Raw genomic sequence first — 23,644 nt, 5'->3', positions numbered from 1 at the left:
CTACCGAAAGTTGACGGTGCGTCGCGCTCCTGAGGATGGAACCATTCTCTCGGTTGTAGGGCTCGCCATGACATGCCGACCTGGAGACATCTTGCGTACCTCCCAAGCTAAAGACGTAGGCCTGGCACAGGAAGATCATTGACAGAACATGGTGAATATAATTCAATTTTCCCATAAATTCATCATGCCGTGTGACAAATGTGTTCTTAACTAGTTCCAATTCAAAGCAAGAGTCACCTGTTTTGTGCGTCTGTTTTTTCCAACTTCTCTTGAAGCTGTATCCAGTCGATAAGAGCTTTGAAATCCCGAACATAATTGTCCAACATCATCAATACTTCCTGCAAGTCAAGAAAAGAAGGGCATTGTTCATCTGCAGTAATGTCATATGTCACCATGTCCGGGTAACAAGCAGGTGGTGTAACATGCCGTTGAACAATATTCTCTTCAGTATCAGACAGTACATGACAAGTAGGTACACCAGGGGGCTGTGAAGAGACACATGACTCAATGAAAATGTGCCTTCGATCGTTGTCAGTTTCAGAGGATGAGCTTTTGTTCTGCTTCAAATGATCGAAAGCATGTGGTTCCCTTAGGAATAAGGTAAAGAGCTTGATCATCCACAGGGTATTCAAAGTAGAGCTGCTGTTGACCTTCCAGAATTTCTTAAACGTGATCCTATACATTTCTTTAAACGTCTAGCAGACACAAATAAAATGGATTCCATCTCTGCTCTGGCTGAGGAACATCCTGGAATCAAATAGCCAACTGTTCTCTGATGATATACATATAATAATGACAACAATTATTTACGTCAGTTAAGCAGGTGAGAGAAAATCTCATGCGCAATCTGGCTTGGGAACCCCTCGGCATCCAGAATTGGCACAGGCTAGATACAGTACAAGAGCTGAAGATGAATGAGGACCAATAAAGCGGCCCAGCACTAAACCATGTAACAAAACAAATGAAAAAGACTCATTACTTTTTTTCAAACAAACTTTAAAGATGGATTGCAGGTAGTGACAAGTTCATGTGCATAGGGAAAGGTTTGATGAAGAACAGAGAAGGCGAACGTCCGTTATCTGCACTTAGACTGACTCAAAACATTGCTTATCCAGAGGTGGTGGGCTGACGGGGAGCTTTTCCCCTGAGCTCTAATGAAACAGACACCAGTGATTGATGGGCAGCATGAAGGGAGTGGTAATTGAGAGTAAAGCTTCACAGTGCTTTTAGTTAATAGACGAGTCAGGCCAGTGAAAGATGTGTCCAGCAGCAGGTCTGCTGATTAGGGCTGGTTAACAGGAAAAGACCACCACTATTGCCGGGCGTTCATTTGGTAATGAAGGCCGAGATTGAGAGAGGTTTGTTGTCCCTCTGACAAATAAAGCAACAGTGAATGAGGGTGTCGTAAAGCGGCGCGCTGCAAGCTGGAGGACGCACTTAGCTAAGTACAAGGCATAACATTTCATGAGGAGAGACAAAATGTTTCACCTCCGAGAAGTCACGTTACGAGGAAGGTGGACACTAAAAGCCAACCATCTATAAATAGCATAAAGGAGGGAAAAAAAACAAAAATACTGACTGTGATGGAAACGTTTGCTTATTTTACTGTTTGGACAGGTAGAAGTAATCGTTGTACTATAATACATTAAGAGTGAAATGGAGCATCACACTAGGAAAAAGTAGTCGGGAATGAAACTAATTTTAAAGCATATTGCACATCAAACAATTTGACTAAATGTATTGCATGTTGCAGCAAAACATGATTAATTGAATGTTATAAGTGGAGTTAAATATTTATTTTATTTCTTATTGCAGAGTATTTAAAAATATATCTCAGCAATTGCTTTCATAATGCATGTTTTAATGTTAAAAATGATTTACCGAATTTATTGTTCATGCCCAAGGATTGCAGCAACTTGAACTCTATTGCTGTGAGTGAAGGACACAACCAAAAACATGGTGGAATTTCAAGTTAAAATGGTTTTAAAAGACAGTAAAGTCCATGTGTTTTCTCCCTGTTTATGTCCTTATTAGGGTCAGGTTGTTGAGGCATATCCCAAGTACTTGGGGCGAGAAGTGGGGACATATGACCAACGCAGACAAACACTCTCAAACTAGCCACTAATTAGTCTCAGATATTCATTATTATATAAAATAAAGTGTAGCCTAAATAAACAAAAACATCTACTACATTAATCCTAAAGTATACTGACAAAAACTTGAGTGGCTCCAAAGTATACAAGTAGAAGCTGGTGAGATGTTTGGGTAAAGGACTAAACGTTAAGTGCCCACTGCTTCACTGGGGGGTTGTGGCTGCTGGATATCCAAGTACTCTGCTTCCCATTCCAGATGACTCCATCATCTATCAATGTCCATTAAGACCAAACTGGGTGGGACAGGGGATTATGAACCAGCACCCAGCTCCATGGTCATTAAGCTGCATTAGGTGGTACAGAGAGCAACAGCGGAAGAAGGAAAACACCTAGAAGCCAGATGTCTGACACAGGCCGACTGACAACAAGATGATCACACCGCAGGGATCTGAGCTACAGTGCTGACCGCAGACCATCACGAGAACTATGCTCAGCATAATGCAGCATGGCAGACGGATCAATAAAACACAGAAAATGCTGCTGCGCCCTCAAGCAATATCACTGCCCACTTTTCATTGGCCGCTCAAAAATGGAAAGCATGGATATTGAAAAGCTGAAATGTATTAACTACTCTGCACAAAAAACATCAATACCGATTTCAAATTCAGCAAATACCAGACAGTACAATGTACATGTGATATTGTTTACAATCTGTCACTGATTCTTAGCCCAGTGGGTCAGGCCCAGGAGAGAGCCCTGTGATAATTCTCTCACCAGCAGCCAACCACCCGGCCCACTGACAAAAGGCAGAGCTCAAGAAGAATGTCAACAGCGAGAGACATTTCAATACCCCCCTCTAGTGTTTGAAAATAGCAAGACCGTGCAGCCTTCCAGAGAAACTCCAGTGAATTACAGCAGTGGCACGACTGTCAATACATTGAGTGCAGAATACAAATCGCATATGAGGATATGTATTACTGTGCGATTACCATCATATTACCACATATTTAAAGTGCTTACAACAGGAATGAATAAACCAACCTTGCACTCCAGAACACTCTGGTCGGATTCACAAGTCACGTAAATCTCGTCTACGGCGTGTCGCAGGTTATCGAAGAGGAAGGCCCAATATCGAGCTCGCAGGTCCACTTTGCGAGGCTGCCGGGCCTTGGTGGGGCTCTTGTCAGCTGTCTTGTCCAACATGGCCCCAGCTGTACTTTTGTTTTCAACGCCAGCATTCTGTGGAGACAGCGCGAGAGCAAACATGAGGACATGTTGCAGAGGTCATCAGTTGTTATGTAGAAAATGCAGGATGCTGTGAAAAACTTCATGTTGGACTCACAAAACTCAAAAAAGACATCATGTTCTACCTCAAAAAGGTGTATGTATAGAGCAGAATGCATATGTTGAAAAGCACCTACTATTAAACATGTGATTGTACATAAGTCAAATAAAAAAATTCCCACACTTCTATGTGTCACAATGACAAGTCCAAAAGCATTGTAGTAACGTGTGACTTACATCTGTGAACCATATTTCAGTGGGTCAAAAATCTCAGTCACAATTTAATGACCCAGGCAAATGTGGAACCTGAAGAAAGACAAGCTTGGAACAACTGCTGGGGCCAGTTCCACAAGGAGCAGACGTGTGTGTGATGTTGGTGTACAGCGCCCTCTAGTGACAAATATAAAAAAAAACCACCAACCTGTTTCTTATTTCTTTGTTGCCCCGAATGGAACCTCTGCGCCCTGGAACTGCTGCTGGAATTGATTTTGGATTTCGCTAAGAGGAAGCAAGAGAAAGAGAGCAGACATTTTTTAAAGCAGCAAAAGATTTTTAAAGTCAAAAAGAAAAAATATTATCCTGCTTGCAAATTTACTCCTCAGCGCAATATGCTCAAAAAGTCCCAGAGAAAATAAATACAGATAAATTTGGTCAAACACAAACAGCAGCACTTTCTACCTTCCTCATCTTTGCTCTCAAGGGGTAACCTCCAAGCGATCAGGTTTCTGGCAGCTCGACCTTCCTCAGCGACTATCTTGCGAACTTTGTCATGACTGTTGGAGCGCTGAAAAGATGTCTGTGAACAAAGAAAACAAAACACATTAACAAATAGTTTGATGCCATTCAGTACTGAAAGACCCATGTTTACTGTATATCCAATTCTAGAACATATTGTGCTCATGAAACCTGCACAAAACTGATCACTTTCTTTAAGGTCAGCACCTCATATAGCTATATCCCAGTGGAATACATGTCATGCACCAACACTGCAGTGATAAACTTGGCAAGTATAGCCCAGAGGAGGGATGAGGAGAGAGGGAGCGGCGGATGAGAGACATCGGAGAGAACAAAGAGTGCATCAAGTAAGGATTAAAAGGACAATTGTAGCGACATTTGTGATAGAACGGGTAACAACTTGGAGAGGCATAAATCTAGTCAATATCTCATCTTCTCAGACGGCCAAAGGAGAGCAATATCGCAAGGAAAAAAACATTAAACAGAATGCCGTCTCACAAACTTCCATACGCCATTCCTAGGATTCACTAATAGGTCAGAGGGGGTGGAACCACAGGAAGGAAACTCGGTGGTGACACACAGTGATGCTGCCAGGACAAGTCATTGCTCTAGATGTCTAACAGTAGAAGACAGTGAACTTGAAGATGTGAGAAAGCCTCCATCTCCTCCCAGCATCTTCTACTTCACTGCAGATCGAGGTTGCATCAGCTTCTCTATCCTCTCAACATTTTTCTACTAACAAATGTACATAGCTCATAAACAAGTTTTCATTAATGTCCACTTGCATAACACATATTTCATGTGAAGATCACTAAGACTCATAAAACCCTGCAGCATCTGCAGCCCCTCGAGAATCCAGCAGTTTAACTGGGCAATATTTATACAGCACAAGTTGCTGGGTCTGGAATAAATTAGATATTTCTCAGAACACTAGCAAATCAGGAGCACTGGTGATGAGCAGCAAATCGAGAATTTGCTAATATAATTCCTTCATAATTACAAGCCTCGATACATCAATTCAGACGGTTGAGTTAATGGTTCTTGTGCCATCTTGGCCGACAAAACGTTTTATCATACAAGACAAAATCCTCATTATTAGCATCGAAGGTATAAAAAGAAAAAAGTCACGGTTCTCGCATTGGCCCCTTTTTTATCCTGTCATTTTCCAAGTTCCGCTGTGAAGAATCAAGCCAGAGGGAGAAGCTGTTTTGTGCCCAGCATGCATCATGGTTGACCTACACATTTAATATGCATGAGCGAACTGACTGCAACCTCAAATGAGGCAGATACTGTGAATCAAGTCACATATTTTGCGCACAACACTGGAGCGATTCTCCACCTCACACAACAAGGATACGGCTCAGGCTGGCATGGAAACATGGAGAAGTAAGTATCTTCATTTTAATTCTCTTGATATCACCGCACGACAGCGATACATACAAAGGATGCTGATTCCAAGAGTCTTGTCGTAGAAGGTGTTCCACTCACTCCTTTCCCTCTTCTAGAAGAATAGCGCGCTTTCATCAAGATGCCAGAGACGACTTCACTATTTGGGTCAGACAATTATATAACATGGTCTTCGAATCAAAAGTTGAACAGACAGTTGCGTTTAATTGGCCCTTAATGGCCCAGTTTTAATGACGCCTCTAGCATTTACAGAAACAGTCTGACGCTAACAGGTTTAGTTCTATAAGGATGATGCAAGTTTCATATCCAGTGTAGCTGGTGAGTTGGGTCCGATACTGTTTAATGTCCCCCAGGGATGTGCCCAGCTGACCTACTTTTGGTTTTGCAAAATTCTTCACATGATTGTGACTCTTGTTTGACAGTGAGGGAACTAGTGTCTATGCAGTTGCCTGTGATATTAAATTAGCTTTCATCACATAACATCTCCCAACCTTTGATTCTCGAAATTCTTTGAGAGCAGCGGCTTTATTCTCCGGCGTACGAAAGTGCAGAGGGATGAAAGAACCTTGCGACAATACAAATACAAACCATGTAAAGCGGAACAAGCATCAACGCCTACAGATTTAGCGAGTGTCATGTTGTGTTTGAAAGCCTGCAGATGACAGACAAGTGCTGAGAGATAACGTCATCCACTCGCAAAAAATGACAGCAGAGATAAGCAGCAATCTTATTTAAATAGTGCTAAAAAAGAATGAAGGGCTGTGTCTTGTGGTCAAGTAATGTTGCAGCAGAATGAACAGTTATTTTAAAGACAGTGCTGAGTAAGAGATAAGTGTTAGGTTTCTGTTTCTCACTGCACACACACACACAAACGCGCATGGAACCCGACGAGAACAAGAGCATTGGCGGATGAAAGCAAAAGATACATACAGAGAAGAAGTACAGTGTGTCAGCAGAGTCCTCTTCCTTATCCTCCTCTGACATACTTGTGCAGCCCACTTCACGCAAGCTGTTCCCCCTTACCAACACTACCACTTGTGCAAGGTGACATCGTCATCTGACAGCAGGACTAAAATAGAATCCTACTGTGTAGTCCACACTGTCATTGCCCAGCTGTGTCAACTCCTCTTCCAGTAGCAGCAGACAGAGCCTGCTATCCTGCCACTTCCCCGCTTCAGATTTTCACACTCTGTTCACTTCACATCCACTTGTGATAAACCCCTCTGTGGTCTGGCTTCAGCTCACTCCGGCACTCCACTGCATCCTGATTTCTTTATTTACAGCCTCGCTCCTCCGCTCCGCATTAGAGCCCACACTCACTCTCCCGTTCTGTTTCGCTCGCTCTCCTTCTGCCACAACAGTGCGCAGTCATGTGCACAGAGCTCTGCCCCCCATTCTGTGTTTCCAGCGCTGAGAACCACTGCAGGCCGTCAGTGCCAACTAATGCATGCCCAGCAGTGCATTAGCATCAAAGGGCTTTTGTACTGTAAGGGGTTGGGATGGGATGACTCATATGCTGCCCAAAGACAAAACATACAACAGAGGGACAGACCCACTTGGTTTGCAGGTCAGACAACTATTCATGTCTGAACAACAAATGGACACCTGTTGTGATAAAAGCAGGCTGATTACCCAGCTCTCCAAATGAAAGCATGACATTTGGATAGAGGTTGCCTGATAAACATAGTTTGAGTAACATAATGAGTGGGTGCTAATTGATCTTTGCCTAATCATAATCCATTTGCAGCTTCATGTCCTGTATTTCAAGATTCACAACTTACAATTGGATGGAAGGTTTCACCCTGCAAGACACAAGAGCTTGACATAAACCCCTGGAATCACTTCTACTGAAAAAAGGAGTAAGAGAAATGATCCAGCAGCTGGATCTGCCTGATCCAAACAAGAAAGAAGCAAGAGTGACATAACTCCTTTGGCTTATACAATTTAAAGGGACAATGCTAGTGATGGGTAGATGAGGAATCACGAAACAGTATTACGGGGTTGGCCTAATTTTCAGAAGCCATCAGATGGCGCTCTTGATTTAGAAATGATGTGACGTTTCATTAAATCAGCCTCAAGTCCAAACATTTTACAGCAGACAGTGTCATCATGTGAAAATCATGACATTGTTTCGTGAAACCTCATCCACCCTTCAACACTGTGTCATGAAGTCTCATCCACCAATAGCAGTGCTAGGGTTGCGCAGTGTTTCAGAAATCAAATGACGGTCAAAACTTCAGTCTCATGACTTGGGATGCACAGAAGTATGAGGCCATGACTCAGGTATTATGTTATTATCGCTGGGGATTCCTTCCCCTTTTTTCTGCAAAAACAAAAAGGAAATAACACTAATTCTGGATAACAGTACCAAATTTTCATCATTGTTCAACGTGGAGCTGTGAGCTGGGAAGGTACATAACTACTTCTCTCTATATTTGCCATCAAAGTTTGCAAGTGAACCTGCTCCCCAGTATGCGCTGTTCTCGCTCCTGCCATCCGGCAGACGGTTCCGTAGCATCCGATGCAGAACCACCAGATTCAGGAACAGTTTCGTTCCTGGTGGTCAGGTTGCTGAATGTTGGACAATAGCTGCAATACTCTTTATTTGTCTATATTTAGTGTGTGTACACACACATATATATATATATATATATATATATATATATATATATATATATATATATATATATATATATATATATATATATATATATATAAAATTTTAGTATTTATCTGATATTTATTTATTTTGGACATATAGTTTTTGAGGCCTCAGATCGAAATTTTGTTGCCATAATACAGTAATATGTTTTTGTGCAATGACAATAAAGAAAGTCTAACTCTATCCATCTTGATCAAGCATCTTCAATGGTGGCCTTCGTCTTCTCCTTTTACCTGATATATCCAAACCACTGGGCCCAAACCATTTGGGCCTTCTCTCAAACTTAATCCTCAACGGTGTCACATTTATTTCATTTTGATTTTTCCAAACTTATCGTCCTGGGTAGGAGAAAAAACTAATATATCCTCTTTACAGCTCAGCTCTTCTTTGCTCTACTTTGACACAGAAATAGCATTTCCAATGCTACGATTTGTCCTGTCATAAAGCATTGAAGCAGATGGTGACAGTTACAGACGTGTTTTCAGCTATCACTGACAAATATAGACAGCTGACCTCAAAAATAGTCTCCTTTCAATTGCTATTTTGGGGCATTTCCAAAAATGTAACTGCAGTGCAGACGCCCACCACTGCAGACCCCTTAAATATATTTTTCAGTCTAGGGAGTTCACCAGTCAAACAACGTAACTGACTTACACAGAACATATGTAAGACTAAGACAGACGACAGACACAAATGTCAACAGACTTATTTAGATGTCTGGGTTCATAGCTTTGAACACTTGGCCTTCAGATCACAAGCACCTAGTGCAGGTATGTGACACCTAGGTAACGACTTCACAGCCACAAATTGGAATTCCTATTCGCTCCCAATCCAACATTTAGTCCTGAAGCAAAGCGGTACAGGGTAGAAACATACCTTTAAGCCGCTAATGGCAGCACTTTTGCTTTTGCTTCCACCGTGCGAGGAGCCCGAGCTGTTGCTGCCAGACCTCTCCCTGCCGTCCACACCTGGTCCGCCTCTGGGTGTCAGACGGTGCTGTCCGGGCCCCCGCCGCCGGCCGTCGTGGCGACTGTCTTTAGACATTTAATTTAGATTCGCTTAAAGGGTTAAAAAGTTATTTCGTTTTAGAGCATTACAGCGAGGGCACCCGACAGAAGCAGGAAGTACAGCGGGTTTGTGTTTGCGATTAGCAAAAGAAATATCCAATGGTTTTAGTGAAACGTATGAGTGACAGACACATTGGCCAATCACTTACAGTAATATTGGGGTCAATAGGCGGGATATGACTTTCGGGGCGGGATTTCTACTGGTCTACCATGGCAACCATGACGAATGGGCGGGATGTTTGGTTGCGTTTTCTTGATGTGTTAAGTCAACGGAAGAAACAGGCAAACAAAATGTACTTTCCAAACATTTCAAAATAAACTCCGGCTGTGTCATGAAAAAACATTTCAGTTTCAACGATTGCGCGCCCCCCTTTAGGTGAAATAACATTCCACTCGATCGCTTTTTAATAGCCAACTTTCATGCCAATGTCCACCACAAATGACGAATAGTCTAAGACTATTTTTATTCTGAAATTGCTTACAGGAAGTTGTTTAAGCATTGTAATTTGTCGCCCTGACCATATATCTAGAAGTGTACTTTTACGGCTGATTCGTCTTGTTTTTTTTGTTTTTATTCGCTTAAAATTACATTTCTTTTATCGTCGCAAGTCATTATCTCATTCCTATCTTTGGAGGTAATGGGTTATTAGTCTCTGATCAACATCCATCGCTAGTCGTAACTTTGACAGGTGTTTTTTATAATTTATATAAACTCTATTCGTGCATTGTGTTCATGCATTGTGTTCTTCAGATGGGGACCTCTTCGTTATTGGCTTGGACTTTGCTGCTTTTTGAGTTGTGTTCGGGACAAAGTTCTCACCAACATCTGCACGACGATCGCGACTTCGGGCAGCAACACAACTCCGACCACGACATGAACATCCTGATGGGAGAGAAGGTGATGTTGAATGAAGTGGGTTTGTGAAATGGATTTTTTTAAAACGTTCATACACTTGTAGGAGAACGTCGAGCTGAAGAAACTCACTCCTGCTGAGCAGAAGATGAAGATGATGGAGCTTGTTCAAAGGATCGACAGAAACGCTGACCATCTGCTGAGTGAAGGTACGAGATCTCAGGGGGTCAAGTTTGTGGAGAGCAGAGACAAGACTTTGTTTACATTTACAGAGGAAATCACGCTGTGGATCCAGCACGTCTACCGAAAATATGCAATGGAGGATGCAGAGGAAAGATTTCCGAAGTTCGATACGAACAAAGACGGTGTGGTGACATGGGAAGAGTACAACATGGTTGTTCACGATCAGCTGCTTCCCTTCGATGAAAGTGTTATCTCAGAGGATCCTGAACAAGAGTCCCTAAGACAGGTAGGCTTTAAGTCCTCGCTCACCTTCTGTGGCGTCTGTCCCAACTCAGTCATCATCCTGTTCTCAGCTGCACCTGAGAGAAAGGAAGCGTTTTGATTTTGCCGACGCGGACGACAAACCAGGCCTGAACGTCTCAGAGTTTCTGGCCTTCACCCACCCATCAGAAGTGGATCGCATGGCTGTAAGACAGAAATATCTTGCCGTCTTCAATCTAAATCTGCTCAAATGTGTCGTCACGGTTTAGGACTTTGCAGTTGAAGACGTGTTGAACCAATATGATCGGGACGCGGACGGCTTCATCAGTCTGAAAGAGTTCATCGGAGATGTCCGCGGTGAAGGTGATGAGCTTCCCAGGTGCCACTTTCCATCGAGATTTTTCACCAACTTTTCTTTTTCTTTGGAAGATGGGACGCCGTCACAGTGGGAGATAGAGGAAACTGTGCGCTTTCAGGAACTTTATGACCAAGATAAAGATGGGAAACTGAACAGAGAGGAACAACTGCGCTGGGTGGCTCCAAACAGCTACAGTTCTGCAAGAGAAGAGGTATAAATCTCTCTTGTCGCAATAAAAGATGTCCATGCATGAACACCAGTGTAGCCATAAAGTAAAAAAAAAAACTCTGCCTGTGTTTATTTTCTTTTTTTCTGCTTCCATTTATGGCTCGTCGGTGAGTCTGCAATTGTTGAATAACAGGTCTCTGACCGCAGCGTGCAATGCTCTCTTGTCATTTTCAGGCTCTTCACCTCATCCGAGAAATGGACCAGAACGGTGACGGAAAGATCTCCGAGGCTGAGGTTTTGAAAAACCAAGACCTATTCATGAACAGTGAAGTGACAGACTACGGCCAGCAGCTTCATGTATCTCACGATGAATTGTGACCATGTGTTCAAGTCTTTTTCCACGAACCTGACACGCCACCACCTGATGAATCGTGTGATCAATAAAAAAAAAGAAAAAAAACAGGCGAGAGTTGTTCTCATGCACGTCAGTGACTTGAGGTAACTGCCAGCACGCTTCCCTCTCTTCCTCTTTTCAGTCGAGTTTAAGATAGAGCGTCAGTTTGAAACTAGTTTCCTGAATGTGCTGTTTCACTTGCAACAAGAAGTGTGATTGCTTTTGGCTCAGAGTTGTGTCCCGAGGCTCAGGAGTTTTGACAGTACTTTGGCAACAACCACCGCTGAGATGGCTTTACAGTTTAAAGACGCATTTTGGGTGAGTTTGCGCTGATTTTACAAACTGTTATCTACTCATTCAGAAGCTTAAACTTCAGTCACAGGAGCAGCGTATTGTTTGCACGTTCACGTGCTTTTATTGTCTCTCATTACTTATGGAAACATGTTACAGGAAAAATATGTATTTTTAAATATAGTTCTTTACATTTCAGGGGTCAATGATTTACATACATTTTTTAACTGATGATCAAAACAAGCCTTTCACGCCACAGTAGCTTCATCACTGTGTTTCCTGTCGATCTCTTATGCTATATTTTGAACAGTATCACTCACCAAACTTGTCATGTTTCACTGCACAAAGCGGGGGGTAATTATAACCTGTTTTTACTTGAGCCTTTGTAAATAGTTTTTTGCTGCACCACTTGAACGCCCCCACACACATTTGTAACCCAGTGATGTGGTGGGCTATATTGAAGGAGCTTGTGCCTGAAACAGTCATGTGTGTTGAAGCATCATTCGACTTCAGGGTTGCAGCAGGTCATGTGCCTATATAAGCCTTGTGTTTCCTTCTATTTTTTGTGAGTGAAAGTTGATATAGTTTTAAAGTTGCCTTTCTATAATATTGTCAGAAGCTGTCGGTCAAATACAGCCGGGTAACATTTGTATTTGTCACTTGAAATGGTGTCATTTAATCCAGTTTTGAATCCAGATCAAAACCGTTTGAAGCTGTTGACTATTTCAATTTCAACAAGAGGAAAGCAGGTATTGAATACAATTAATTCAGTTCTGCTCTATATCCTAGTAATTTTGTTGCAGTCCATACCAACCATCCTAAAATAATTTATAATATTAGGGAGCATGTTTGACAACCAAGTGTTGTGCCTCATGTCAGCAAAGAGTCGAGCAAAACTTCCGAAGGTTGACCACAGGGAAGTTCTATAGGACAGTAGCAAAGCCTACCACGGTGTATTTAGCGACTGGAGGTCTGACAAAAGGACAGGAAGCAGAGTTAGAAGTGGTAGAGTTGAAGATGTTTTGATGGCAGTGAAGGTCAAGATTAGAAGCCAGTTCATCAGGGAGGCTAGACTCATATGGTTTGGAGAGGAGAGACAGGGAACATGTTCGACAGAAGAAATCGAACCACCGACCAGGCAAAAGAAGGAGAGGAAGACAGTAGTTTAGGTCTATGGATGTGATGAGGACGTGAAGAGGAAAGGTGCGACTGGTGAGGATGCACAAGATCTCACAGGAAAATGCCAAAAGCAAATGAAGAAAGTCTCGGCGCACCTCTGGAAGCCTGTTTTTTAGCATCACTTGCTATTTAATGTTTCATTCTTACTTAAGTTCTAGACCGACATATAGGGGCTTGGCTCATGTGGCCAGAGGATCACGAATCGCTGTGCCCCAGCAGGACCATTTGTCATGCAGGTGCTGCCAGCAGTCACTCTTACCATTTCCTTTCTGATTTGGCTTGTGGTCTGCTGAACTGTGCTGCCTTGGAAGTTGAACCGCAGGTTTGCATGATGTGTTCTCACGAGGCTGCATCACCGGCGAGTGCACCACCTCTGCCAGCCACCTGCAGTTGAGCTGAACTTCACCTCTTATCTGTTTAGAATTCAGGTGGCATTCCTTTTTTTTAACTTTTGCTGACCAGGCGGTAGACAATCCACTTGAGAGGAATGAGACACACAACGTTCTGGACCTGATCTCAAACACGGATTTCCCCTGGTGTTTCGGATTTTATTGGGCTTTAATATGTAAATTTTGATTAATAAAAAAATAAGACAGTCCGATTAACCCGATATTAAATGTGTATAACTTTCTTTTTCAGCAAATATTTTCAGTGTTTATCATTCATTACACAATGTGACGTCACCACCCAGACATCCACGATGGAGGAGACTAAAATAATGAAAATTGAAGTATGCTAATGTGGACAGATTCAACTTAAATTTCATGAGTCTGGTGTCTAATATTAAAGGCGATTAATTGCTATTTATTAATTATAAAACTTGATATTTCAGTCAAGCCCCTAAGGATTTGATGCATTTTCCGCAGATTAAAAAAAAAAAAGTTTTTTTAAAGAGTGTTGCGAGCGAAAAAAAACGAGTCAAACTGTTAAGTATATATGTTAGCAACAATGAGCTGCCTTGTTGCTATAGCACACAGTGGGTTTCCTGTCTGTGTCAGAGGTGTTAATTCCGACGTAGAAGAATTTATCGTCCAGTCGATCATCAGTTTCCATAAAAAGTAAAGTGAGTTTCAAACTTTTTTACGCTGAATACATTGAAACTTTTACACTTTAATGTTCCGTATTATGCTATTTTGCTGACCTGTCCAGGCCATAGCAGCGTGATCATGGACATTAGTGGCCAAAATGGAGTGAGACAGTCGCTGTAACCGCCACAGTTTCCAACACTGCCTCAAGCTGAAGAGCTTGGTTAACTAAAAGTAAGAGTGAGAGAGTCTGAGGTTTTCAGGCCATTGAAAGGGCTGGAATCCAGAAGCGTTGCTGCATGTTTCATTACAAATAAGGGTCTAGATCAGCTTCCCTTTTTTGGTTTAACCAGCCTTGTGTGACCTCTTGATCTTCTCGGTTTGACAGAGCAACACTCCATCATCTGTTCTCTGGAAGTGCTGTGAACTTTCTTTCATTGAAAATGGAAATAATGCTGTTTTCTCATTGAGTGTCACGGGTGTCAGCAGCATATCGAGCGACGTGAAGCAGCTCAAAAGAGAATGCAGTCTTCCATTTGACTTCCAGCAGCAGCTGATGTACATCCCACTTGCTGGTTGCTGGGTTAACCACGACTCTGTTGAAATAAACAGGCAAGACTGAATGAGCGAAACCTTCGTGCGGCCTATTCACATGATGAAGATGCACCAAACGCAGCTCGTGGTGTACATCATAAAGCAACTCACCCCAAAACCACCCAAAAGCTGAACCACGGACTCCACCCTCTCTGTTCTCGCTCTGTATTCCGACATACATGGTTCACAAATCAGTAATGAGGAAACACTCAAGTATATTTAACTTCCTGCGTGACATTTTAAATCCCAAAACAAAGATAAATACACTTCTGTTTTCTCACGTCAACCGTTCAGACACAACAGTCGGCTCTGAATATTAAATGGGAGCATTATTTTGGTGGCTTATTATCGACATGTGAGATAAGTTGCCGTGTGCTTCCCTTCACGCTGCAGGGCGACGGCTTCACCAGTAACATTGGCTATGAGACAATAGTGCAGAGGATCAATGAAGGTCGGCGGACCTGCAAAGACATGGAGGAGCTTCTGAAGATGAGGTGGGCTCACTGCTCAGGTGGTGTCTGCAAAACTCTCACACTCCATGTCACCATTTGTGCAGAGCGTCTGCCGAGGAGAAGTACGGCAAAGAGCTGGTCACCATCGCGCGCAAAGCCGGCGGCCTTTATGAGATCTGGTAGGAGTTGAAATCTTCTGCGAGACCTGGAGGAAAACAAGTCACGCTCTCCTTCTCTTTGCTTTCACAGCACTTTGAGGACAGCTCTGGACGAGATGAAGAAGCGTAGGTTTATGTTTGCAGCTCCCAAAATGCGAAGTTGAATCTTTTTTTTTTCTTTGTCAGAAATTGAAAACATTGGCAACTTGCACATTCAGCTGTCCAGCCTGCTGAAGGCTGAGGTGAAGAGGATGGAGACCTTCAGGGACCAACAGAAGGAGCAGAGGAAGCAGGTGTTTTAAGAGCTCCTTTTGACTTGAGAGAGCATTTCCATATTTTCTCGTTTTAACATTCATATTTTTGTTCCTAGATTGAAGTGGCAATGGAAAGAATCCAGAAGACTAAAGTCTCGCTCTATAAGAAAACCATGGATGTAAGATGAATGTCTCTCACTGACTTGATCTTATTGTGCTGTTTAATCCACAAATACACTGCACCGATTAGAGGGAGAAGAAAAATAATTCCGGCAATGCAAATTATTTCAAATTATTGCTGTTGCTTGGAATTTTTCAAACAAAGTGACTGCGTTTTTTTCACCCGAGATGCTTTACAGAATCCAGTGTCAGAGAGGATCCCACCAACTAGGAAAGTGCTTCGGCACACTGTACAGTAATGAACAAAATAAAAATAAGAAAAACGTATTTTATATTAAAACAATAATATTTTACATTAAATACTATTATTTTAAATCAACACATTACATACAGACATAATATAATAATTTTATGATAAACTATTTTATTATAATATAATTATATATATATATATAAAGTTTTGCTCTTAAAAGCATGTGGTAGATAGTTTATGATGCTCCTAACACAACAGGAATAAAGCCTTTTTGTGTCACATAAACCAGTCAACGATGCTACAAATTACCAGGTTAGAACTTTACAGAATCCAATGTCAGAGAGGATCCCACCAACTAGGAAAGTGCTTCGGCACATTGTGCAGTAATGAACAAAATAAAAATTAAAAAAACGTATTTTATATTACAACAATAATATTTTACATTAAATACTATTATTTTAAATCAAAACAATATTACATACAGACATAATATAATTGTTTTATGATAAACGATGTTATTATATATATATATATATATATATAAAGTTTTGCTCTTAAAAGCATGTGGTAGATAGTTTATGATGCTCCTAACACAACAGGAATAAAGCCTTTTGGTGTCACATAAACCAGTCAACGGTGAGGGAATTGTGCTCATCCACTTTTTCGTTTTTTTTTTTTTTAATCCCAGTCTGAGAGTATGTATGAGCAACGCTGCTGGGAGGCTGACGAGAATGAGAAGGCCGCAAAGAAGATGTCCGCCTCGTCTGCATCCACTCCCAAACAGATTGAGAAGGTGAGCCTGTATCCAATACAACGTACCGTAGTTTCCAGACTACAAGATGCTACTTTGTTCTTGGGGTCTGAACCTAGCGGCTTATACAACGACGTGGCTAATACATGGGTTTTACTGGCTGAAGAGCGTCATGCTGCCAAAATATTGAGCCTCGACACAGTAAACCGATGAAATCACAGGTGTTTTATTGACCTTAAAGGTGTGAAAACAGCGCATTTTGAGCGCTTAATGTCAATGAAAGATGTGAAGATGTACTGCGCAGACAGCACCACTGCACCTGCGGCTTATAGACCGCTGTGGCTTATGTATGAACAAGATCTGTTTTGCTTTAGTGGGTGGAGCTAATGTCCCGGTGTGCTCTGTGGAATGGGATTTACGGTAGTTGGTTAGTGAACCTTGGCTCTGTTGAGTGATGAATCACAGCCCTTTTTTGTATTTCATTGCTTCAAAAGACTGCTGCCAAGATGTACATTATAATTAAGATTAACAAATATATTTTAATATTTTGTCAACAATTTGATTGAAATAAAAAACACAAATGAAAATGAAAATAAATGAATTTTTATATGTCAACACTATAGTTTCCCATAATGCGCTGCAACAGTAAAAGCTGTTGTTAACTGTTCTTTTAAAGCGTTGCTCACGACATTAATATGTTATAGAAGATACTGATATATTAGAATTTCAACTTCAATTTCCTCAAACATTCACACCTTCAAGACCCTTTTTTTCATTTTCAGATCCATGCCAAATCAAAACAGAGCCGGGAGGCTGCAGAAGAAGCTGGTGAGGCTCTTTGTCACATTCAGTCACACCTCTGACTTTGATTCTTGAAACATCGCAAGAGAACCTTCGACTGCTGACGTGCTTTTACACATCTGTCATCAGATAAACAGTACGCGTCAAGCGTCGAGCAGCTGGAAGTCATTCGTCAAGAATGGGCGTCTACACACGTCATCACTTGTGAGGTAAAATCATCCTTCAGATTTCGTCACTTGAAAGTAAAAGAACAGAAAGTTTCAAGACTTTCAAGAAACTGTGTTTTTTTTTAAATGAGGATGTGTAATACTTCCCATAAGACGCTTATGCGATGAGTCATCGCGGACAGGAAACGTCTTTTTCGTAAAGTTGCAGCACTGAAAACACTTCCAAGTTTGTTTTTTGATTTTCTTTTTGATATTCTCTATTGCATTTACTACACCCATCTCTACTGGTGGTGGAGCTAAGGTTCAGTTCAACCACATTATTGCCATATAAGGAAAGGTCATCAGTTCTTAAATGTATCAACTGAGAGAGTAATATTTTTTTTCAAATTATGATGAGAGAATACAAATAGAAGATGCATCTAAAATACATCAAACTGTTTAAAATTGAATCATCATGTTCACAGGAAACATTTTGGGGTAAAGAAATTACATTTTAAAGTGAGTTTGAAAATTATGTAATAATTATTAATAAATAAGTATAATATAATTCGCTCTTTCTGGCCAGTACATCAGGCCTGTTGAACGGAGTGAGGCATCCAGATTCATTATTTTAAAACGCAGGAAGTTGAATTTATTTATTTTTATGAATGTCCCTCATCCTTTGTATTATTTTGAAAAAACAAATGAAATATGAAACATATTCAAACATAGAAGAACATAAACAGTGATGACGATGGTTAGTACTACTACTACTACTAATAAGTCTAATAGTACATTTTATTGATTACGTACATTAAATTAAAAAACATAAACCAAATTAAATATAAATAATTGTTAGATAACAGGAAATGAATTTGTCTAAAAAGAGGCAGTTCAGTGGGTGAGTATGTCGATCAGATGAAAGTTCGAATGGTCTCACTTCTCTTTAAAGACAAACATCTGATTCTCACTCACGAGGAATAGTTACTAAAACTATCAGAAACTCAATGAATGTCAATCAGTGAATGAATGTTAATTGATGCATAATGCACTTACTGCACAGACCATGAAAGTAATTTTGTCTGAAAAAAAAAAACCAAACTTTTTTTTAACTCATGTTAATGATCTTTTCTGTCTTTATCATTTGTGTTTCCAACTATATCTTTTTTTTCAAAATTTTGTTTACGCAAATGAAAGCAGTTCTAAACGATGAAATCATCAATCAAAAGTAGTGGTCAACTTCACCTGCCGTGACCCGGATTCGAACCGGGGTTGCTGCGGCCACAACGCAGAGTACTAACCACTATACGATCACGGCGAGCTAGAGAGGGACGCTGGGATGTTTTGAGGGTGAAGAGGAAGGGATCCAGGACAGTGCCCTGTGGCGCTCCTCAGCAGCCAAGCAGCGTGTCCGACACACTATCCTCGGTCCTCACATTCTGGACTCTATTGGTCGGATGACATAATATCCAGCGTCTTTTAACTCTCTCAACCCCCCAAAAATTCTTAAATGGCTCGATACCATGACTGCAGATGTCATATAACAGTAACAAACATGAAATAGAACCCTACATGTTTGAATATGGGATCAAAGGAAATACGTTTCCAAATCAAAACTAGGTGTTAACTTGACCTGCCGTGACCCGGATTCGAACCGGGGTTGCTGCGGCCACAACGCAGAGTACTAACCACTATACGATCACGGCGAGCTAGAGAGGACGCTGGGATGTTTTGAGGGTGAAGAGGAAGGGATCCAGGACAGTGCCCTGTGGCGGTCCTCAGCAGCTAAGCAGCGTGTCCAACACACTATCCTCGGTCCTCACATTCCGGGCTCTATTGGTGAGATGGCATAATATCCAGCATCTTTTAAACCCTCAACCCCCCCAAAAATTGTTTAATGGCTCGATACCTTGAATACAGATGTCATATAACAGTAACAAACATGAAATAGAACCCTACATGTTTGAATATGGGATCAAAGGAAATACGTTTCCAAATTCTGATCGATGACATCAAAAGTGAGTGTCATCTTGACCTGCCGTGACCCGGATTCGAACCGGGGTTGCTGCGGCCACAACGCAGAGTACTAACCACTATACGATCACGGCGAGCTAGTGAGGGACGCTGAACTTGTCCTTCCAGATGTTCCAGCACCAGGAAGAGGAGCGTGTCCGCGTGATGAGGGACGCTTTGTGGCTCCACTGCAACCACTTCTCCATGCAGTGTGTGAAGGAGGACGAGGTGCGTCCACGTGTACCTCAAATTACAACACACACACGCACATTTTTCATAAATAAAAGCTTGTGTTTCAGTGTTACGAGAACGTGAGGCTGTCGCTGGAAAGTTGTGACGTCGTCAACGACATCGACTGCTTTGTTCAGTTGAATAAAACCGGATCATCACCTGCTGGTCAGACTGCGTCACTGCACCCTGGCGTTTTATTTTCAGTTAAATATAACTATTTCTTGTTGTCTTTCCATCGATTTATTCTCAATAGTTGTGTTATTAACCAAATAAAAAATACTATTTTAACGCCACAAGACAGAATTTCAATATATAATAATACATGAGCTATATACAAATGGAATAAAATGTTGGTTAAAATTTGAATTTAAATCATTTTAGAGAGACATTTGTTTTTACTCTATGAGCAAGCATCAGAGACACTAGTGCAGGGTAACACCAGCTGTGCCATGGTGATGGACAGACAGACAGCTGAGATTAAAGTTGAGGTTTCACCATGGAGCATGATGTTGACTAATGATATAGTGATCTGAAATGAAAACAACCCATACAGCACAGCTGCATTGACTCATGCTGTTCAAAACAGTTGCGCAGCACACCCACCATTCTTATTGGTCAGAATATGCATTTTTATTTATTTTTCCCCCCATTAATTTCCAGCCCCCATTCTGTACCGTAACTACTACGAAAGAGATGCTTCGGCTGAAAGAAACGGGAAAGCTGGCTTTGTCGGTGGAGTTATGAAGAAGTACGAACCACTTTCACTATCAACATGCAAAATATTATAACTTATTGTTTTACTTGTTATCACAGCTCCTTTGTCTTCCCGTAGGTTTTCAAATCTTTTGCAGATGAACAACATGTCTGGCTCCAAACCAAGCATCAACGATCCGGTTGCGCCACCAACAAGTGAGTAGAGGTGACACCCAACATGAACAGTTTGCAAAGGAACAGATGAGTCATATTCAATCTTCATAAATGAACATTAATAGGTGGGATTCCATCCGGCGTCTATGCCTCCATCTCTGAAGTCTCTTTACCCCAGGATCAGTACACGGCCATATATGACTACACGGCCCAGGTAAGGTGCTTCCAACCCGGCAGGAACTGTTTAGAAATACGTGTGGCTGAGTTGATCCATGGTTTGATCCTGAAGCATGAAGATGAGCTCTCAGTTTCCGTCGGAGATGTCTTGGTTGTCATTCGTCAAGGAGAGGATGGTTGGTGGACAGCGCAGAGGAACGGTCAGACTGGATTTGTCCCGGGCTCCTACCTCAGCAAGCAGTGACTCTGCCAGAGAGAGAGAGAGAGAGAGACCTCAGAGGGGCTTCAAACTGCACAGGCCAGGGATATCATGTTGCCTGAGAAGTCGAAGATAAATAAATTATTTTTTTAACTCACGTTCAAGAGCTTTTCTGTCTTTATTATTTGTGTACCGGCATTTTTTCTGAAGTTTGAAAATATAGCCTCACCTGGACTGCCGTGACCCGGATTCGAACCGGGGTTGCTGCGGCCACAACGCAGAGTACTAACCACTATACGATCACGGCGAGGTACGGTGCTTGGGAACGAGGGTGAAGAGGAAAGGGTTCAGGCTCCTCTACAGCCTTAGCAGCGTGTCTGACACGCTATCCTTTTGGTCAGATGGCATCATATCCAGCATCTTTTAACCCCCTCAACCTCCAAAAATTGTGAAGTGGCTAGACACCGTGGGTCGTCATGACTACAGATGTGGCTCCACTGCAACCACTTCTCCATGCAGGAGTGAAGGAGGACGAGGCGCGTCCACATGTACCTCAAATTACAACACACAGGCGCACATTTTTTCATAAACAAACGCTTGTGTTTCAGTGTTACGAGACCGTGAGACAATCGCTGGAAAGTCGTGACGACATCCACTGCTTTGTGCAGTTAAATAAAGCCGGATCATCACCTGCTGGCCAGACTGCGTCACTGCACCCTGGCGTTTTATTTGCAGGGTATTCATTTCTTGCTGTATTTCTATCGATTTAAAAGACCTCAGTGGAGCTCCAGACTGCACAGGCCATGCATATCATGTTGCCTGAGAAGTGAAACATAAATAAATGGTTTTTTACTCACGTTCAAGATCTGTTCGGTCTTTATCATTTCTGTATCTGAATTCTTTTTCATAATTTTCAAAATAACAAACATTAATTATAACTCTAAATGATGAGATCAAAGGAAATACGCTTCATATTTCGACCTAAAGCAGTTCTAAACGATGAAATCATCAATCAAAAGTAGTTGTCAGCTTCACATGCCGTGACCCGGATTCGAACCGGGGTTGCTGCGGCCACAACGCAGAGTACTAACCACTATACGATCACGGCGAGCTAGTGAGGGACGCTGGGATGATTTGAGGGTGAAGAGGAAGGGAGCCAGGACTGTGCCCTGTGGCGCTCCTCAGCAGCGTGTCCGACACACTATCCTCGGTCCTCACATTCCGGGCTCTCTTGGTCAGATGGCATAATATCCAGCATCTTTTAAACCCTCAACCCCCCCAAAATTTTTAAATGGCTCGATACCTTGACTACAGATGTCATACAACTGTAACAAACATGAAATAGAACCCTACATGTTTGAATATGGGATCAAAGTAAATACGTTTCCAAATCAAAACTAGGCGTCAACTTCTCCTGCCGTGACCCGGATTCGAACCGGGGTTGCTGCGGCCACAACGCAGAGTACTAACCACTATACGATCACGGCGAGCTAGTGAAGGACGCTGGGATGTTTTGAGGGTGAAGAGGAAGGGATCCAGGACTGTGCCCTGTGGCGCTCCTCAGCAGCGTGTCCGACACGCTATCCTCTGTCCTCACATTCCGGGCTCTCTTGGTCAGATGGTATAATATCCAGCATCTTTTAACTCTCTGAACCACCCAAAAATTCTTAAATGGCTCGATACCTTGACTATAGATGTCATATAACAGTAACAAACATTACAAACATGTTTGAATATGGGATCAAAGGAAATACGTTTCCAAATTCTGAACCATGACATCAAAAGTGGGTGTCAACTTGACCTGCCGTGACCCGGATTCGAACCGGGGTTGCTGCGGCCACAACGCAGAGTACTAACCACTATACGATCACGGCGAGCTAGAGAGGACGCTGAGATATTCTGAAGGTGAAGATGAAGGGCTGTTTCAGTGCTACGAGATAGTCTCTGGAGAGATGCGGGAGGGCAAGGGCCAAAATTCCCTATAAATGGAACCAAACAGGACAAGATTTTTCAGGTTTTTAAAATGTGTTCCTTTATTAGTTCATCTCCATCTTTTAAAACAATGCTTGGTACTGTGGTTGAAAACATATGTCAATCATTAGTCTTCACATGCAAATTTTACTTGCTAATCAGTTTTAACGGGCATTCATAAGCAGACTAACGGAAACAATATCGGTTTGGGAGCAAAGGAAACCTTTTCCAAAATACTGCCGTGACCCGGATTCGAACCGGGGTTGCTGCGGCCACAACGCAGAGTACTAACCACTATACGATCACGGCGAGCTAGTGAGAAGTAATGGCTGCACAGACACACACGACTATCGAGGTTCAACTGACAGTATTGTGCCGAACGTCAATGGTATGTATATATTTACTCTAGTATGATGGTGAACAGCTGTATAAAGTAGTGTATAGTCTTGCAATATGCTGGGCGATATGACATCCCTGAAACACGCGGTTCTATTCTTGGATCAGGACCCGATCCAAAGGAAGGTATCTGCTTACTCTGCAGCAGTTTTCCCGAGTAACAAAATCCGTCTCACTTACAGCTTCAAAACAGCGACAACCGTTGCGAATGAGCAAAACCATGAATCTGGCGCGGTTGGACGCTGTCGAGTGTCGTAAAATGCTTTGCCTTTTGTAGTTATGCACGACTCAGCGCAGCTTT

The 23,644-nt window shown here is 42.1% G+C and overlaps 3 protein-coding genes and 8 non-coding genes across 21 annotated transcripts in view; 2 read left to right on the top strand and 9 right to left on the bottom strand.

Annotated features, from left to right (window-relative positions):
• The window catches only part of scaper (S-phase cyclin A-associated protein in the ER), a 52,547-nt gene extending 43,232 nt beyond the window's left edge, over nucleotides 1–9,315 (bottom strand). For 3 of the 6 annotated variants that reach the window (XM_053884658.1, XM_053884659.1, XM_053884663.1), the window contains exons 1-6: nucleotides 9,058–9,315; nucleotides 4,056–4,173; nucleotides 3,799–3,875; nucleotides 3,135–3,332; nucleotides 238–338; nucleotides 5–121 (exon numbers count right to left, since the gene is read on the bottom strand). In XM_053884658.1, the coding sequence (XP_053740633.1) occupies nucleotides 5–121; nucleotides 238–338; nucleotides 3,135–3,332; nucleotides 3,799–3,875; nucleotides 4,056–4,173; nucleotides 9,058–9,225 (779 nt within the window). In that variant the 5' untranslated portion in view covers nucleotides 9,226–9,315. Of the gene's footprint in view, nucleotides 1–4; nucleotides 122–237; nucleotides 339–3,134; nucleotides 3,333–3,798; nucleotides 3,876–4,055; nucleotides 4,174–5,552; nucleotides 6,329–6,449; nucleotides 6,945–9,057 lie in introns of those variants that run through there. The other 3 variants (XM_053884662.1, XM_053884664.1, XM_053884661.1) reach the window with 3 other exon arrangements.
• Nucleotides 5,334–11,526, top strand: rcn2 (reticulocalbin 2). Of its 3 annotated transcripts, none has more exons than XM_053884669.1 (8): nucleotides 5,334–5,498; nucleotides 10,000–10,146; nucleotides 10,208–10,310; nucleotides 10,374–10,570; nucleotides 10,638–10,751; nucleotides 10,815–10,908; nucleotides 10,975–11,114; nucleotides 11,306–11,526. In XM_053884669.1, the coding sequence occupies exons 2-8, from the start codon at nucleotides 10,000–10,002 to the stop codon at nucleotides 11,447–11,449; spliced, it is 939 nt and encodes a 312-aa protein (XP_053740644.1). In that variant the 5' UTR covers nucleotides 5,334–5,498; the 3' UTR covers nucleotides 11,450–11,526. The 3 variants fall into 3 exon arrangements, with proteins under 3 accessions (XP_053740644.1, XP_053740645.1, XP_053740646.1); XM_053884670.1 differs by lacking the exon at nucleotides 5,334–5,498 and adding an exon at nucleotides 9,764–9,883; XM_053884671.1 differs by lacking the exon at nucleotides 5,334–5,498 and adding an exon at nucleotides 9,788–9,937.
• On the top strand, nucleotides 11,448–21,457 carry pstpip1a (proline-serine-threonine phosphatase interacting protein 1a). Of its 4 annotated transcripts, none has more exons than XM_053884667.1 (15): nucleotides 11,448–11,569; nucleotides 11,697–11,783; nucleotides 14,948–15,048; nucleotides 15,111–15,185; nucleotides 15,256–15,290; nucleotides 15,351–15,457; nucleotides 15,535–15,597; nucleotides 16,480–16,584; nucleotides 17,325–17,370; nucleotides 17,473–17,552; nucleotides 19,632–19,730; nucleotides 19,802–19,898; nucleotides 20,394–20,481; nucleotides 20,566–20,642; nucleotides 20,726–21,428. In XM_053884667.1, exons 2-15 carry the CDS (start codon nucleotides 11,754–11,756, stop codon nucleotides 21,019–21,021), a joined length of 1,299 nt encoding a protein of 432 aa, XP_053740642.1. In that variant the 5' UTR covers nucleotides 11,448–11,569; nucleotides 11,697–11,753; the 3' UTR covers nucleotides 21,022–21,428. The 4 variants fall into 4 exon arrangements, 3 of the variants coding, with proteins under 3 accessions (XP_053740642.1, XP_053740640.1, XP_053740643.1); XR_008416500.1 differs by having other exon boundaries at nucleotides 11,528–11,783; nucleotides 20,726–21,286; nucleotides 21,378–21,457; XM_053884668.1 differs by having other exon boundaries at nucleotides 11,537–11,783; nucleotides 20,726–20,814; nucleotides 20,890–21,428.
• On the bottom strand, nucleotides 18,736–18,807 carry trnah-gug (transfer RNA histidin (anticodon GUG)). The gene has a single exon. It is a non-coding gene; the product is annotated as a tRNA-His (tRNA).
• trnah-gug (transfer RNA histidin (anticodon GUG)) lies at nucleotides 19,124–19,195 on the bottom strand. Its single transcript has one exon. It is a non-coding gene; the product is annotated as a tRNA-His (tRNA).
• On the bottom strand, nucleotides 19,526–19,597 carry trnah-gug (transfer RNA histidin (anticodon GUG)). Its single transcript has one exon. It is a non-coding gene; the product is annotated as a tRNA-His (tRNA).
• Nucleotides 21,212–21,283, bottom strand: trnah-gug (transfer RNA histidin (anticodon GUG)). The gene has a single exon. It is a non-coding gene; the product is annotated as a tRNA-His (tRNA).
• Nucleotides 21,458–22,012: 555 nt separating the features above from the next.
• trnah-gug (transfer RNA histidin (anticodon GUG)) lies at nucleotides 22,013–22,084 on the bottom strand. Its single transcript has one exon. It is a non-coding gene; the product is annotated as a tRNA-His (tRNA).
• A 307-nt stretch (nucleotides 22,085–22,391) lies between these two features.
• On the bottom strand, nucleotides 22,392–22,463 carry trnah-gug (transfer RNA histidin (anticodon GUG)). The gene has a single exon. It is a non-coding gene; the product is annotated as a tRNA-His (tRNA).
• Nucleotides 22,464–22,778: 315 nt separating this feature from the next.
• On the bottom strand, nucleotides 22,779–22,850 carry trnah-gug (transfer RNA histidin (anticodon GUG)). The gene has a single exon. It is a non-coding gene; the product is annotated as a tRNA-His (tRNA).
• A 334-nt stretch (nucleotides 22,851–23,184) lies between these two features.
• Nucleotides 23,185–23,256, bottom strand: trnah-gug (transfer RNA histidin (anticodon GUG)). Its single transcript has one exon. It is a non-coding gene; the product is annotated as a tRNA-His (tRNA).
• Nucleotides 23,257–23,644: the final 388 nt, after the last annotated feature.

The sequence above is a fragment of the Synchiropus splendidus genome, chromosome 14 (assembly GCF_027744825.2).
Source record: "Synchiropus splendidus isolate RoL2022-P1 chromosome 14, RoL_Sspl_1.0, whole genome shotgun sequence".
In the NCBI taxonomy this organism is placed as follows: Eukaryota; Metazoa; Chordata; class Actinopteri; order Syngnathiformes; family Callionymidae; genus Synchiropus; species Synchiropus splendidus.
The sequence above is the reverse complement of the archived record's forward strand: the minus strand, read 5'-3'. Positions and strand labels throughout refer to the sequence as shown.

Bases quoted from the DNA above. Each gene is read 5' to 3' on its own strand.
- pstpip1a (XM_053884667.1), top strand. From the start codon at position 11,754: ATGGCTTTACAGTTTAAAGACGCATTTTGG. The intron at 15,458-15,534 runs GTGTTTTAAGAG...TTTTGTTCCTAG, and splicing joins AGAAGGAGCAGAGGAAGCAG to ATTGAAGTGGCAATGGAAAG. The intron at 16,585-17,324 runs GTGAGCCTGTAT...TTTCATTTTCAG, and splicing joins CTCCCAAACAGATTGAGAAG to ATCCATGCCAAATCAAAACA.
- rcn2 (XM_053884669.1), top strand. From the start codon at position 10,000: ATGGGGACCTCTTCGTTATTGGCTTGGACTTTGCTGCTTTTTGAGTTG. The intron at 10,311-10,373 runs GTACGAGATCTC...TTACATTTACAG, and splicing joins TGACCATCTGCTGAGTGAAG to AGGAAATCACGCTGTGGATC. The intron at 10,752-10,814 runs GTAAGACAGAAA...GTCACGGTTTAG, and splicing joins CAGAAGTGGATCGCATGGCT to GACTTTGCAGTTGAAGACGT.